The sequence below is a fragment of the Polypterus senegalus genome, chromosome 10 (genome assembly GCF_016835505.1).
Source record: "Polypterus senegalus isolate Bchr_013 chromosome 10, ASM1683550v1, whole genome shotgun sequence".
NCBI lineage: Eukaryota > Metazoa > Chordata > Cladistia > Polypteriformes > Polypteridae > Polypterus > Polypterus senegalus.
This window is the reverse complement of record NC_053163.1, coordinates 33,222,899-33,240,271: the sequence shown is the minus strand read 5'-3', so window position 1 is coordinate 33,240,271 and position 17,373 is coordinate 33,222,899. Positions and strand designations below refer to the sequence as shown.

Genomic DNA, 17,373 nt, shown 5'->3' with positions numbered 1-17,373 from the left:
CTACACATGTTCATGCTTTCTCAAACCCACCTTATCCAGTTTTAGGCTTGTCGGGGGCTTGAACTTCATCCTCTTAGTCAAATATATATCTCTGTTCAGATTAATGGTAACATGGAATCCTCTGTAGTATAATATTCTCAAAGCAACTTTGCATACAAATTTGGATAAACTATGTTGTGTGCCATTGTGGAATAGTACATTGATTACTGCACATAAAGGAGCAGCACCAAGCCTTTATCTTCTAGGGATCTTGAGAAAGCTACTCGTGCTTTTATTTTTTTCTCGCCTTGATTACTGCAACTCGCTGTATTCTGGGATTAGCAACTCCCTGATGCGCAGGTTACAGTTGGTCCAGAATGCTGTCGCTTGCTTTCTGGTTGGGGCAAGAAAGTCGGATTCTGTTTCTTCAATTTTTGCTTCTTTACACTGGCTCCCTGTCAGGTTTTCGAATTGATTTTAAAATCTTGTTGCTAGTTTTTAAATCTTTACATGGGCTTGCTCCTGCCTGTTTATCTGAATTGTGTGCTTTACACCAGCCATCCAGAGTGCTTAGATCTTCTAGTCAGTTGTCTCTTGTTGTCCCTCGTACCAAGTGTAAAACTAAGGGGGACAGACAGGGCTTTTACAGCTGCTGCTCGTCACGTAAAGGAGTCGTCTACAATAGAACTGTTCAAAACGAGATTAAAGACTCATTTCTATTCACTTGCATCCTGTGACCTTCAGTAATACTGATGGTTTCCTCATTGCAATTATATAACATTACTTATTTTATTTGTGTTCATATATTTCGATTTGTTTTCCTTTATTCTATTGTAAAGCACTTTGGCCACAGCATTCCTATGTTTTTTAATGTGCTATATAAATTAGCATTGACACATGTCCTGTCTGTCTAAGAAAACAGACCACATAGTTTGATAGAAAACAATTCCTTGAATTTGAGTGATTTGTCTCTCTGGTGCATCCTGAACCTGTGCACGTTTGTGCTGTGTAGCAGCATGCATTATGGGGCTGGTATTGCTTTTATCTGCACTAAGAGATAAGCAAGATCAAACTTTGTTTGTGTGTGCTCTCACTCAATCTGTTAAGTATAATTTTTGCATCATTCCCGCCTCTTCACTGGGGTCTGTCCAGGCTAGGTTAAAAAAATAAAATGGCAAGAACTGAAGGTAAATTTTTTGTTTTTTATAAATGTAACCAAGAAATTAATACCAAGTATTGAATGGTAGTTTTAAACTATTGTGTAGAAACCTTTTTAATGCACTGCATTATGGTACAAATAGTGTAGTACTGCAGGTCTTCGTCTTCTTCAGTTCAGATGACACACGCCCCAACACCCTTGATCTAGACAAAGATTAAATAGAAGAGAATCACTCCAATACAATCGCATCTCAAAGATCAACTCTGATTTTTGGCATGCTTGGTTAATGGAGGACAACGCTGTCTGCCATATTATAACTTTTAGACTCTGATTATTGTAAGGCTTTATTCACTTTTAATTAGAATGAGATCCTTTTGCACTATTTGGTCATGGTAGAGTAGCACTAAAGTGACGTGCTAGCAGTACAGTGCAAGTTGAAGCAATGGATTGTTCATTACGCAGTGATGTTTCCTCCCATTTAATCACCAACCGAGCTGCTAGTCTTGGGTTCACAATCTCTAACACCCCGCCTAATTCATATACAGGCAGTCCCCGGGTTACGTACGAGTTAGGGAATGTAGGTTTGTACTTAAGTTGAATTTGTATGTAAGTTAGAACAGGTACATTATTTTAATAAATGCTATTATTGACTGACTGTAACCAAGTGTTCTGACAATGAATGATAGAGTTTCACCTCTCTGACTTTTTAAATTATTTCTACTTTATTTTCAATGGGAATGGTTTTTCTCCTCTTTACTATATCACCAGCACTTGCATCAGATTTGTGTTTCAGAGAAATTCTTGAAGGGTGAACACAAAAGGTTAAGATGAGCTCTTCTGCACAGCACTGTCCATGCTATCACAGCAGGAAGGCACCCGTCATCAACACGTCTGATGTACTGACAAGAGACAACTTCCTGCTATGTGCGTAACAGTACAAGCAGGATTGCTATTGAGAATGACTGACTGGGGGTGGCGAGGGGGGGGGTTCATCACTCGCCCACCACACAGTCACCTCCACTACAATATGCTGCCCGGAGTGTCCGCCCACTGAAAACGAGCATGATGCGGCCAAAGGCAGGTAGTGAAACGCCCAACCCCAATTCAACAGGCAGTCATCCGAGGCACACAACAATGCTACCCCCGCTGCCCCGTTCACCCTCTGGCCTCTGTTCAGCCACTACCGGGTCACTGCTTGCCACACTAACAGCCTTGTGTGCTGGGCAGGCAGTGAAATGCCCTGCTCCACTCCATCCAACCTGCGTCCAGTCAGGAGCAGTAGAAGTGGGCGGGCAGCGAACGATCGTCCTGCACACGAGCGATAGCTGTGGCTCCGGTGACTATGAACCACGGGGTCACCATTTGCCAATGGGAGCCACCCGAGTGACACTACAGTGCGCAAGCAGAGAAATCGCCCCACTCCAGCCACCACTTGCAGCATCTCCAGGCTGAAGATGACGGAGCATCAGTTACTGAGATGTATGCATTGCAGCTGTGTCCTCGTTCATAAGTTGTAAGTTGGATGTCTGTAACTGGGGACTACCTGTATGTCACGAAGGTCTGGGGGGCGGGGGAAGGACTGCCCAAGACTTGTAACCCAAGGAAAGTGAAATGTAGTGTGTTGACCTGAATGTGTTCTGGACAGTCTGAGGAATATGTGCACTTGTTAAACTAGAACACGATTCACACAAACTGAGCAGGGAATTTAAGGGCCTGCTTCCATTCATGTTCTGAAAATGTAATTTAAATGGTATTTTAACAGTTCTGAATAGGTAAGCCTGTTTTTTTTAAATTGAGAGACCATTCAATCCATACAACTAATGCCTAGACAGCTGATGGCAACATTTGTCCAAATCTCTCCCATATACTTAAAGCCTTGCATGAAAGACTACTAAATGTAAGGGGATAACAAGGAAAGAAAGTAACACTGAATTGAAACCAGAAAGGCAGTCCCATCTTCTAAGTCAAGTTGTTAATCAAGAAATTATAGCCAAGAAAATTGAAGTAAAAGTCAAGAACCTGAAAGTCAGAATAGCAAAAGTAATGCATGCATTAAGGTTGAGTATCGGTGAACTCTAATGACATGTCTGATGTGCGACTTTTTATATTTCACCCTATTACGTTAATCATGATGCAGCATCAGAACAGCAACTCAACAAAAACAAACATGACAAGTTTTTATTAACTGAAAATAAAGTTGGATTCCTTTTCAAAATCTTGATGGCATTAGTCCAGTTTCCCATGATCCCGTTGCAAGAAGTAGTGCATCCCCTTCCCTCTAAGATGTGATTCACTGTTAGTAGAATAAGGACCCAGATCATGAAGCTGTTGCATAGTTCAGATCACCAGGTCACTTGTGTGCCAGACCAAAGCAGGCCACTGACGGTTAGGATTTGGTCCCAAGTGTGAATCCAATCTGTAATATGCGACATCCTCCAGGAAATGTGCATAATCAAGTAAATGGAGTCTAGATGTATCAAAACTGCTGCATGTTAAGGAGTCTGATGTTCAGAATGAATATTTATTACTGCAATGAGATTGCATTTGCACTGCTGGGATGTTTCAAAACCGCAACACTTGAAGATGAATATAATCCTAAGGGAATATCCTACTCTTTCAACAACTATCATGTTTTCATACAATGTAGCTCCAAGTGCTTTACAGGATGAAATAAAAAGGAAGTTAATATAAAACACGATTCCGCAATAATATATATAGTATGAAAGAGAGAAAAAAAAAAAGGGAAGGTTGGATGGCCAGGAGGGCAGAAAATAGCAATCTGCAAGGGTCCAATGCCAAAAGATTGCCCTGGCCCCCACTGGGCATTCTGTCATAACAGATGTTCTGTATCAGTCCTTGTGGTTTTCAGGCATCACATGGCAGAATTTTTGGTGGTCATGTGGACATACACAGGGGGCAGCATGGTACCTTGATCAGGTGGTGGTGGTTCAGATTGCCACCACAGAAGAACCAGGAAAAAAAGCAGAGAATAGTAAAGATTAGTAAGGAAATAAAGAACCCAAAGGAAAATAATTCAATGCCCATATAGACTAATAGAGAACTAGGAATAGGCAACTTAAATGTAGCTACAAAAAAGCTATATTAAAATGATGAGGGGTAACATATTTTGAAAATGCTCTGCAATATTAGAGTGGCGAGTTTCTATTGGTAAAGTTATTCCAGATTTTATGTGCACAACAGCAAAAAGGCCGTCATCACTTTTTTAGGTTGGCTCTTAGAATTACAAGCAGACCTTCAATTGAAGACCTGAGGTTATGACTTGGAGGTTAAGGGGACAGACATTCCAAGATATAGGACTGGGAGAGATCAAAGTCAAGTCTAAATGACACAGGTAACCAATGTAAGTCTGGTGAGATTTTCTTTTTCTGTTGAGTCTTGCTTTATTCTGTAGTAAATGTTAGATTGTCTTGTAAGAAAGGGATGCAATAAAGCAGGGAAGTTTTTGAGCAGGTAACAGCCAGACAAAAATGCAGGTAGTTGGCCCTAAAATTAGTTTGGACCAGAGAAGCTTCAACGTTGAAGGCAAACATTTTGTCTGGAATGACTTTAGCTTCTGCCATTTTTTTCCCTCTTGATTTCATGAGCTATGGATGCTTGAATGTTCTATAAAGTAGTGCTATTCTCTGGGAGTGCTGGTGTGTTTTTTATAGGAGTTGTGGTGGATGCTACAATTAAGATGGTTTCTGAGCTGAATGAGAAACTAATGCAGGAGAGAGCATTTGAAGAGTCCCAAAGACCTGATCACTTCCAAAAACCTTATAATGCATATCTGACTCTGCCTTAAATTCTATTCAAACATCTGAGACATGACACCCAGGTAACTGATGGTAGAATAAAGGTGAATTTGCAGCATGTTGAATATCACCTTTGCTTTGTGCATATGAGTGAATCAAGTCAAATCCATTACTCTTTCTGTATGGAATTGTTCATATTGTGTTCCAATAGTGTCTTTAGCATGGAAATTGTGGTGGGGCCTAATGTTGGCAGACCCACAAGGTGCAGAATGTCCCAAGTAGCTGGCCATAGAGTTGTAAAGTGGGTGTGTTTTGAGAATGAATTGACAAGGCTATGATCAAGCATTTAGTCAATCAATCTCTGTACCTCTGCTTAAATCCACTAAATCTGGTGCATGGCAGCCGTGTGACGATGCGGGTTTGGCACCACGCTCCCATCACTGTTCAGAAGCCCTTGATCCCAACACCGTCGGTAATGTCAGATGAGCTAGACAGTTGAGGCAATAACATAGCAATTGAGCAAGGGCATGGTACAAATGTGCACAAGTGCTTTTATTAAAAAGAAAACAATCAAAAACGGAGTGTTCAATAAAGTGCAGTGCTTCAAAGTTCAATAAATAATCCATTAAAAGACGTGTGGAGGTTTAAAAACTTACAAAAAAACCAATCCTTTAAAATCGAGGTTAAAATGTTCTTACGGAAGCAGTCTTTAAAAATCAACAACAAACTCGGTGCATCTTTTCTGTTAACTTCTCCCCTGCTTCTCCCGCTAGGGCTATGCAGTAGGCGAGAGACTCTCAGCAGCTGCCCTTTTCTCATGCACACATACACAGGTCTGGAGACCTCCCAATCCTGGCTTCGGTCTGGCACTCATCCCAGACCAGAGACTTGGACTCCTTGGTCTCCAGGACGCCCATACCAAGGACTGCAGCTCCAAGCCTCGCGACTCCCGCTGCCTTTCCGGTCTTCTACAGTCAGTCGTCTTTCCCTGGTCACTCCCGCTACCTGATTGCTCAGCGGGAGTCGCATCAACTCTAACGCCTGGGTGTCGGCCTAACACTCAACTTCCTCGCAGCTGCCCACGAGCGCTTGTTTGCTCGCTCAATACACACTCCGTGTGTGTCTCTCTAGCACTGACCTGCTTCCTCTCTCGCTCCCTGTAACCTCCGTCCTTTTCGTTTCATTTTTTCCTCTGATCCTTTTTGTTTCTCTCCCTGCCAACCGACTTGCGCTTCTTTTATATTGCGAGGGGCCATAGCAGCTGCAGCACATTAGCCACGGGAGCAATCACGGATGTGGGCAGTCGCTCACCTGTGCACTAGGTGAGAAACGCCCACACCGCAGATCGCCCCGCGGCTTTCTACGACTACTACGCCCCCTCACAAAGCCACGAGCGTGGTGATTATTTATTTAAATAGCCTTTGCTCAGCAAGCTGAGGACCTATAACACCACAAGCCGATCTAATCCAAGATTCTTCTGCAGACTTGAATTTGAGCTGGAAAGCGTGTACTGTTGGTGTGACAGTGTGAGGTGGAGCTGGCAGACTTAATATGCAGGCTATGGACAAGACGGATCATTAGAGCTGCACTGAATGTGCTATAAGACTTGAGGGCCTACCATTAGTGGTTGTGAAATGTGGACAGAATAATGCCTTAAATTCCTCAAAATGAATATTTTGTCATTCAGTAGAACTGCTCGAACCAACACTGAAAGCAGAAATGCAAATTAATCTACTATAAACAACTAACCCTCGATCCATATATAATTTCAGTTCAAGAACAGAATAATTCTTCAGGCTGATTTTTTCCAATTTTTAACTGACATCCTCAGTGACTCGCCCTGCTAAATAAATAAATGAATGGTTTGGATTTTCTCGAGTAGTAAGGAAGAGCTTTTGTGTCCCAAGAGATGGGAACCCCTAGAGAACTTGGATGAAAGGTCAGTGCATTTAATGCAGCCCAAAAACAATGGTGCACTGCACCTCAAACAGAAGACTCCTTTGTGTGATGTCTAGAGTTTTATGAGCCATGACTGAATGGTAAAAGGTGGGGATGGCCGGGGGTCTGGACTAGTCGGAGCCTGTGCCTTACAAATGCTTTCCCTGTACATCAGGTAAGGAAGAACATTTATTGACTGTCAGAAAAATGGATGAGTGCCTGATATTTGGAAATACAAAACTGTGCTAGAAAGTTCCTGAGGAGTCCTAATCTAACATGCTCATTTTGAAGAGTTCACCAAAGCAGTTGCCTTGTAATATGCCGCTGGCTTAAATTGCATCACAGGAAATACAAATGATGTTAACCTGTCAAGGCTCTATGCCTTATGCCCCAAGGAGTAACTGAAAAGGTGAGACTCCTGCATGGCAAACACATAGGGGTCAAAGGACCTGTCCAAGTCCACCCTCCCATAAACAGGCTAGCAGTTTCAGGCACAATTTCTCAAACTCTAATATTTCTAGATCGGGAACTGCATTGAGCATGTCATGGAAATGGCAAACCCAGCTTAAGACTAATGAGTACAATATATCATGTGTATTTTGTAAAATATTGCTATCTGTTGAATGCTGTGTGGTACAGTGCTCTACTTGTCCCCAAATTTAGAGATGCCACTGCTTTTGCAGTTGATGGAACGTTTGGTTTTTGTAGAGTTCTTTTGTTTGTTCCCAGATCAAAGTTGTGCTTGCCAGGGTAAAATGGGGATTCTGAATTGGCACCACATGCACGTGTGAGCCCTGCAATGGACAGTTCTTCTGTCTAGAGTTGGTACTTGAAGGATAGACTCCAGCTCTGCAGCGCCATGAGTTAAGCAGGTCTGAGGTGTTTCTTCCCCAGTGGTAATTTGTTTGTGACACTTTAATTACTACAGTGTGTAATAGCATTATCACATGGACCGAGTGAAATTCTGGTCTTAACACTCTTGGAGTGTAATAAGCGGAAACTGTGTGTGTGATTATCTAGAATATGCAGTTTTTAATAAATATTTTACAGCCTGTATTGTATGAGACTTTACAGAACTATCATGAGCTGCCTTTGTGAAAGATGGTTGGGGTAGCCTTAAAGTGGAATACCACCCGCACTTCGCAACCAAGCAGTGTTTTTTTTTTTTTTATGAATGCTGTAGCTGCTGGCCTGCATTTTTACCAATAGTTTATTCAAACTCCCTTCAGTTGTGAGGTAGAATTAATTTTTAATGAATTTTACATTTTTGCCCATCAGTTTACATTCAGGAACGCCTTAGTGGTTAAATGTAAACATGTTTTCAGAAGGGTTTGTGAATTTTTATTTGGAGAGAAAAGACAAAAATCCCTTTGCTCTGGCACTCAGCTGTGGTTGTCTGGCCCTGTTTTGCTTGTATTATCATTGATGTATTTTGAACTCCATTGGAGTCCACCTGTGGCAAACTGAATTGATTGATTGGAAAGGTGCATACCTGTGTATTGAAGGTCCCATAATTCATGCTGTATGTCAGGACAAAACCCAAGCCATGGAATTTAAGAATAGACACCTGATAACATGGTGGTGAGGCATTGATCAGGCCAAGAGTATAAAACCGTTCCTAAAGCTTAGTGTTTCCAGGAGCACAGTGGACTCTGTTGTGACATCAAAGAAGTTGGGAGCCACCAGGATTCTAGTGTTTGCCACCTGCCCAAACTGAGTAAATGGGCAGAAGGACCTCCATCAGGGATGTGACAAAGAACCCAATAGTCACTTTAACAGAGCTTCAGGAGATCCCTGCTGAGATTAGAGAGCCTGTTGGAATCGCAACCATCTCCATAGCACTCCATCAACCAGGTGGCTAGATAGGAGTCACCCTTGCATTAAAGGCATATGACAGCTATTCAAGGACTCCAAGCCTTAGGTGTGAGAAACCTTGAACTCTTTGGTCAGAACAGGAGGTACTGCTTATCACCTGCCATAACTATGGTGAAAGAGTGGTGGTAGAAATGCATAGCAGTACTCCTTAAACTACAATTCCCAGCAACTCTGAGTTGTGCCATTGAGGAGTTTTGGATATACAGGGGTTGCTGGGAAGAAATTTGATAATGCGCTGCATTTAAAAGTAAGCCATAGGCAGTCCTCTTGTGAATTTTGTTGCCGCAGTATTCAACTGGATTACAATTACATTCACCCATTAGATTTTAGTATTCCCTAAATTTGTCCTGGTCTTTGCCTGATTGTTTGTGGGATTTTGTCAACAGTAGGAAATGTATGTCTGGGGAGTGTTCCCAAGTTCTACACCTCTTCATACAACAACTGGATCACGGTAGGGCAAAACATCATAACATTCATGAGACTCTTCACTTGGCATCTCATCTTAGTTCTGACCATACCCTCCCTTTATCTGTTTAAATATATTTTGATTTGTATGTCTATTAAATATAAACTGCTCAAAAAATTAACAGAGCCAATTTAAAGAACAGATCTCTTTTGGGAAGAGATCATGCTGGATATCTCTACTGCTATGGACTGATATGGTAATGTTAGGAATAAAAAGGATGCCGCATCATTTGATGAAAATAAATTATCAACCAATAGAGGGGTTGAATTCAAAGACAACCCGAAAATCGAAGTGAAAAAATGATGCGACAGGCTATTCCATTTTGCCGAGCAGCAACTCCAAATCGTACTCGGTAGTTTTGTATGGCCCCCATGACCTTGTATGCATGACAGACAACGTCTGGGGGACATGCACCTAATGAGATGATGGATGGTGTCCTGTTGGATCTCCTCTCAGATCTGGACCAGGACATCATTAAGCTCCAGGAAAGACTGAGGTACAATCTGGTGGCGTCGGATGGACCAACATAATGTCACACCCAGAGGTGTCCTATTGGATTTAGGTCAGACAAGTGTGGGGGCCAGTCAATGATATCCATTCCCTCATCCTCCAGGAACTGCCTACATACTCTCGCCACATGAGGCCGGTCATTGTTATGCACCAGGAGGAACCCAGGACCCACTGCACCAGCATAGGGTCTGACCACCATTAGGTGTCAGGATGAAATCCTTGGACCCTTTGTCAATGTGCCGTTGTCTAGCTTGTAGAGGTCTGTGCATCCCTCCATGGATATGTCTTCCCAGACCATCACTGACCCACCACCAAACCGGTCATGCTGAACGATGTTACAGGCCGCATAATGTTCTCCACAGCTTCTCCAGACCTTTTCATGTCTGTCATATGTGCTGAGGGTGAACCTGCTGTCATCTGTGAAAAGCACAGGGTGTCAGTGGTGGACCTGCCAGTTCTGGTATTCTATGGCAAATGCCTTTCGAGCTCCACAGTGCCAGGCAGTGAGCACAGGACCCAGTAGAGGACGTTGGGCCCTCGGACCACCCTCATGATGTCTGTTTCATCAGAGACCTTCACACCAGTGGGCTGCCTGCTGGAGGTCATTTTGTAGGCTCTGGTAGTGCTTCATCCTGTTCCTCCTTGCCCAAAAGAGCATATACCGGTGTGTCCTGCTGATGGATTAAGGACCTTCTATGGTCTTGTCCAGCTCTCCTAGAGTAACTGCATGTTCCCTGGAAGCTCCTCCATGCCCTTGAGATTGTGCTGGGAGACACAGCAAACTTCCTGGCAATGGGATGTATTGATTTGCCATCCTGGAGAAGTTAGACTACCTGTGTTACCTCTGTAGGGTCCTCATGCTACCAGTAGTGACCCTGACCGTAGCCAAATACAAAACTAGGGGAAAAATGTTAGTGGCCTCCCTTCACCTGTTAAACCATTCCTGTTTTGGGGGTCATCTCATTTTTGCCCCTCTAGTGTCCCTGTTCATAATTTCATTAACACCAAAGCAACTGAAATTGATTAACAAGCCCCTCTGCTACTTACCTAATCAGATCAATAGCCCAGAAGTGTCATTGACTTGATGCTATACTTGGATCAAAGTGTTCCTTTAATTTTTTTTTTTTTTTTGAGCACTACATTTATATATAAGGTCCTGAAACATGCAAGCAGAGTCGAGGCGGAGTACCAGCCAAAATATTTTTAATACAGTGGAAGCGACTACCTCGCCACTGCTACAAGCATCATGCTGTGGAGGAGCTTCTCCGTGGCTGAAGACTGACCAGTCTTGAGGGAAAGATTAATGCAGAGAAGCCCTTGAAGAAAACTTGCTTGAGCCTGTGGTGGTTCACTTTTTCACTATGAGAATGACCCAATGCATACAGCTAGAACAATACTAGACTGACTACAGAATAAGTCAGACTATCCAAGTGACCCCACCAAAGCCCGTTCTTAGACCCCATAGAGCATCTGTGGAAAGACTTGGAGATGGTAGTTTTTGTATCCAGTCTAATGCAGCTTGAGAGGATCTGTCCGGAGCCCCAAATCCAGATGTGGAGAGCTTGAATAGACTTGTGCAAGAAGGCGCAAACCTGTAGAAGCCCCTCTGGCAGCAAATACAAAACTGAATTGAGGATCTGAATACCTGTATGACTGAAAGATTTCACTTTGATTTTTAATGAATTTGCCAACCTCTGGAAACATTTTTGTTGTCATCATGGGCTACTGAGTGTAGATTGGTCTGTGTGTTATAGATTTAATGTTTAATGCATAAAGTGATTCACAAAGTATTGACACATCTTTACGTTTTGCACAAGCGTAGGTAGTGGTTAAAACAATTGACTTCTTAAAATTTGTGCTGTTAGAGCCTGGAAATGAATTCCCACGTTCCAATAATTTCTTTTCTTTCTCTTAGATGTATTTCTACTGCTGGGTGGAGATTTGTTATGCTGGCTCTCCAGACTGCGTTCCAAAATGCTTGCAGTCACCATGTAAGTTTGCATTCAGTACTCTAGAGTTGACATGCAGTAGGTTTTGCATTTCATTATTTAGTACCCAAATCTTCCAAAAGTTAATGTGAAAGTGGAGTAATGCAAGAGTCTAATTTTGTGCTGTGTATGATTGTTTCTGTAGATGGTTAATGTGGCTTGAATTACCCAGTTTAAATTATAGCTAAGAAAAATGGTAGAGGGTTAGCCAGACAGAGCAGAGTAAATGGGATCACTGAAGTTAAGAGCTTAAACCGCAATAAAAAGGGAGAGACAAATGTCTCTTGCTAATGAGGCATGGAACTGATCATCTTTGATGTAACTTAATATTTGTCTTGTATAACGCCTTTCTGAGGTAAGCACTAATTCGATCACTCTTGAGACAAACCTTGAGGGGAAACTCTAGTCTGGCATGTAGCTGTTCATAAATTTGGTTTTCATGCTGGCGGTTTAATGAGGAGCGGAGTACGCGGTGGAACTGACGTAATATTTTAAATGAACTCTGGAAAAGGCTGTCCATTTTCATTTACTTCAGCCCTGACTCAAATAATGCAAGACTGGTTTTGCAGCCAATGTTCTCAGTAGGTTCTTCCTGCTGTTAAATGCGATTTTTTTAATTTTTTTTTTATTTTTGCCTGTGTGGTTAGAAATGGCCCAAGAGGGCAGTGAGAGTCGAGCAGTTAAACATGGAGTGTAGCTAGAAAATTAACGGCAAACACTTGAGGGTTCTTCCAGGGTGGGGACATGGAGGGAAATGCAAGCAGATACTTTTGAGAAGTGACATGGGTTGCACTCTGTATGCCAGTTGCTCGTCTTTAAAGCTCCATATCCCCTGCTCCACCCTCCTGTGTACTACTTGGCTAACATTGCACTTTTTTTGTACGCCTAACGAAGGTAGAAACTGACCATTTCTGAAATCTGCCTGGTTTGCTGCACTATGGTGGACTGGTAGCCATTCCTTTCTCCGTTGTTGCCAGGATGGTTTCTGTTTAATAAGCAGTAAAAATGGGTTAATGGATCCTTGTCAATGGAGTTTGGAGTACCTGTATGCTGGATTTTGTTTGTATGTCAAATGCTCTCCAGAGCAGAGGATTGCTTTCAGGACCCTTCTAAAAGTGTATCCTGACACTTGAAATTACAAAAGAATTAGATCACTTGTATTGTAGATTAGCGAATAGGGGATTCATTTACATTTCTATCACCTGAGGAGACTGGTGGGTATAAAATCTGGCTGTCTTGTTTATGATGTTGCTCCTGCTACTCCTCTGTAGAATAGGTTTTGTGTGCTTTTTCAGTCTGTTTAGATCACGTTGCTGTGTTTCTTTGCATTGAGCCCATCTTTGTGGGCATTGAATTGTTTACGATTTTTAACATTTTTTTTTTTGTATGCTCAATACTTTTTTGTACAATTTCCACCAAGCACTAATGGTGAAAAGAGGATTTAATGTGCAGATTGACAGTACATGCTTGACACATTCACGTCTGCTAATGGATTCTTCAGGTGTGCTTCACATTACTTCTCACTGCCCTCCTTGTTTTTAGATCCAAAAGCTGCAGAAAGTGAGCGGTTCAGAAGAGGCATTGATTTGGATCTGCGGACTGCCCTCGTTTCCCTGGGTCCAGTCATTTTGGTGAACAATGAGACATCAATACCCAACCCAAACACCTGGTCCTCTAGGCCATTCGGTAGGTACTACAAGTCTGCTTCTGAGCCATTTTAACTTGGTGGGACTGAAAGGGGAGAATTTTTAATTTGTCAGGTCAGGCCCAGCACAAGTTACTGTGTTCGACTGTTCGCTGCGGAAAACAGGACCATTCCCTTAACTCTACTTTGCCTGCTCCCCAGATTCGGTGCCCACTCTGCTGTCATACTACTCCCTCTCTGCAATCTGTTCTGTGTCAATATTGTTCCTCGTCCTCTCTGTGGCAGCAGGAGGGATCTGGCATTGCAAGAGGAGAAAGGCCGCCGTTTCACATCCTCTGTTTCCACAGCAACAGACTGATTCCTCAGACGCCTACCCGAGTAACGAAGTTCTGAATCTTCCAGATAAATAAAAGCGGTAAAGTTGACTAGTATGTTTCTTTATTCTTAACTCCTCATCGACCATACTTGACAAAGGAAGCTGTTGATTTGTCCCTTTTTTGTTTGGCAGTTGTTGGCCCTACTTTATTCATTTTGTGCTCATTTTTTTAATCCCACCCTCTGCATTTGTGCTTAAATAATGGTACTATTGGATTTAACATTTGATCAGAGTTCTTCCTGTTTTCCCAAAACCGCATATTTTGAGCTGCATTTTTCAACTTTTCTACAAGTGAACACTTGATTGGCCATTCCGCCATAGTTGAAGTCTTGTGGCCTTACTGCACACTTGGATAGCAAACCTTACCCCACCATTCTGCTGATATGGTTTAGGGTTATGAGGAACCACAGCTAAGCCATGTAGCATGGACTGAATTGATATTTGGCCTCTTAATATGAAGACTTGTGAAAGAAAAATGTAACTGCTTGCAAGCTATTAAGTGTTAAAAGTTTTGCTATAATGGGTAGGTTATTCATGCAGGCGTCTGTCATAAGACAGGTTGCGTTCCTAAAAAAAGGAAGTTGTCTTATATCTGCTTACTGCATCTGTTAGACACAGAAAAGATGACTCTTCCTCCTTTTGGGGTCCCTTTTGACATGTACACAAAAAAGAAACGGTTGGCCGAATTGATGAAATGCTTAGATGCCGTTTCCTAAGTAAGGGGGATGGAGGAAAATTAATATTGAAAGCCGATTTGAAACCGGAAAACTTGACCCGTTTTTTTACAAAGCATGAATCCATATACTCCTCCTTGACTGAATAAAGACTGATTGATTGAACAATTCCTGTCTTCCTTACTTCTACAGACTCATGACTGTGGGACCACAGTGGTGTCTTAATCTTGGCCAAGATCATACGTGGTTATTGCATGCTTGCCACCAGTGCATCCACAATGTAGTTTTTTCCAAAGTGAAAATCTCTCTAAGGTGGTCTAAATTCATGGAAAAATTAAAACCCAAAATTCGAAACAAATATCCTCCCTCTGTTTTTAGTAGATTCACCTTTGCAGCCGTGACAGTCTCGAGGCTGCGTACTCGGCTCTCCTTCAGCTTCAAGTCAAGGTTTACCTGCTCCGGCTCTGTCGAATTGCATGGAGATCATGAGAGTGCAGCCTTTTTCGAGTCAATCCACATGTTCTGAATTGGAATAAGATCTGGACTCCGACTCCACTACTCCAGGACTTAAGCCAAATGTATCTTTAGCTTGCTGGAGAAAATTCTCATTTCAAGATGTCCCTGTAATGTTTTCCCCCTCTGCCATCACAAGCCTTTCAGGGTCTGTTGCAGAGAAGCATCTCCATAGTGTGACGCTGCCACCTCCATGCTTCACAGTTGGGATTGTGTATTTTTGATGAGTGTAAAAGAAAAAAAAACAAATCTAACTTCTGGCAAGTTACCAAGGGATAAAAAAGAACAAAGCTGATTTGCGAGAATGGCAGGTTATTCATACAGGCATCTGTCATGAGATGGTGCAGTAAGCTGACCAAGCACAATTTGTTTTTTTTTGTTTTGTTTTTTTTTTTTTTGGAACTTGTCCATTAGACGCAGGAAAGATGACTTTTCCTTCTTTAGGGCTCCATCTGCAATGTACACAAAATAGAAGCGGTTAGCCGATTCATGCAATGTAAGATGAAATGCTTATTGATAAGTAAAGGAAGGGAGGGAGGAAAGATATTAAAAGCAGATTTGAAACGGGAACTTTGCTCTTCTGCCTTGCAACACATAAATCCTGTATACTCGCTGGTGCCTGAATAAAGACTGATTTGATTGAACTACTCCTGTCTTCCTCGGAGATCTCTTTCCACATAGGTACTTTATTAATCCCAAGGGAAAATTCACATAATCCATAATTGTATAATATACTGATACAAAGAAACAATATTAAATTAAATAGTAATAAAAAATGAAAAAAAAAAAGCAGACAATAACTTTAATGTTAGCATTTACTCCTCCGGGTGGAATTGAAGTGTCGCATAGTGTGGGGGAGGAACAATCTCCTAAGTCTGTCACTGAACCTGCTCCTCTGTCTGGAGATGACACTGTTCAGTGGATGCAGTGGATTCTTCATGATTGACAGGAGTTTGCTTAGTGCCCGTCGCTCTGCCACAGATGTTAAACTGTCCAACTTTAATCCTACAATAGAGCCTGCCTTCTTAACAAGTTTATCCAGGCGTGAGGCGTCTTTCATCTTTATGCTGCCACCCCAGCACACCACCGCGTAGAAGAGGGCATTCGCCACAACCGTCTGGTAGAACATCTGCAGCATCTTATTGCAGATGTTGAAGGATGCCAACCTTCTCAGAAAGTATAGTCGGCTCTGACCTTTCTTACTTAGAGCATCAGTATTAGCAGTCCAGTCCAATTTGTCATCCAGCTGCACTCCCAGGTATTTATAGGTCTGCACCCTCTGCACAGTCACCTCTGATGATCACGGGGTCCATGAAGGGGCCTGGGCCTCCTAAAATCCACCACCAGCTCCTTGGTTTTGCTGGTGTTGAGATGTAAGTGGTTCGAGTCGCACCATGAGCAATGTCCAAACATTGCGTTTACTATGGGCCCAAAAAGGTAATTTTTTTTGGTCTTCTCAAACCATAGAACCTTTTTCCAGCTTACATCCGTGTCTTCCAATGTGATGTCGTGTGCATTTATGTTCTGCGGCTTACAGAGCTCCCGAGTTCGTGGTGTTAATCTTTGTTCGTCTTTGTCAACTAGTATAAGAAAAAAAGTAGATTTATTTTTAAATTTGCATATCATGTTGTTACACTGTGGACCCTGAGCTTCGCAATTTTGTCTATCTGTATACTTGTATATGGTTGAGATGACAAAGTTCACTTTGACTTTTTTGTCTTTTTTTTTTTTTTAAATTTTTGCTGCTCTCCCATAAAGCTGCAAGTGGTGAAGCACTTGGTTACAGTTGCCTGCACAGTCACCCCAATCTCTGCCATTGGAGCTTGTAACTCCTTTTATTCTTCTAGGTCATTAGGTGGTCTCCCTTACTAGTTGTCTTGCATGCACACTTAGAGGATGGCATGCTAGGCGGATTTACTTTTTTCCATTGCTTAATGGTTCATTTAACTGGACTATGCAGGGATATTCAGTGACATGGGCTTTTCAATCACCTCTTCATGAAGTTGCTTGGAATGTTCCCTTGTCTTCATTGTGTAGATTAGAATGCCAGGAGTTGGGATACTGACTCCAAGTTGGGCTTTCCAGATAAAGGTGCATTTTTATATTACTATCAATTCAAAGTGGTGATTCCAATTGAACTAACATTTAAAAAAAAAATAAAACTGCCTGTGTCGCAGGTTTAGGTGTGTCATTTAAGCCATCAATATTTTGTTTAATGTCAAAGTGGAAATAGATATAAAAGTCAATTTCTGCTGATTAGGTCAAAAATAATTTCTTCTGTGATTCAATGTTGTAGAACAATGTGTGAACTTTCAAGGGGGCGAAAACGTTTTGGCAAGGTAAAGGTGTATAAAACTAGAATGTTTCACACTTCTACTTCAATCAGGTTGGTGGTTGCAAATGCTTGCAACTACTGGAAGTAATATTTGCACATTTATGCAAAATCAATTTTTTGAATATGTTCAATGTAGGAAAACTTGAAAGCAATTGAACCA

At 42.0% G+C, this 17,373-nt stretch overlaps 1 protein-coding gene across 1 annotated transcript in view; it reads left to right on the top strand.

Annotated features, from left to right (window-relative positions):
- LOC120537050 (zona pellucida sperm-binding protein 4-like) overlaps positions 1 to 13,740 on the top strand; it is a 75,806-nt gene extending 62,066 nt beyond the window's left edge. The window contains exons 10-12 of the mRNA XM_039765660.1: positions 11,598 to 11,673; positions 13,213 to 13,356; positions 13,517 to 13,740. Coding sequence (XP_039621594.1) covers positions 11,598 to 11,673; positions 13,213 to 13,356; positions 13,517 to 13,725 — 429 coding nt within the window. The 3' untranslated portion in view covers positions 13,726 to 13,740. The remainder of the gene's footprint in view (positions 1 to 11,597; positions 11,674 to 13,212; positions 13,357 to 13,516) is intronic.
- The last annotated feature ends 3,633 nt before the right edge of the window (positions 13,741 to 17,373 follow it).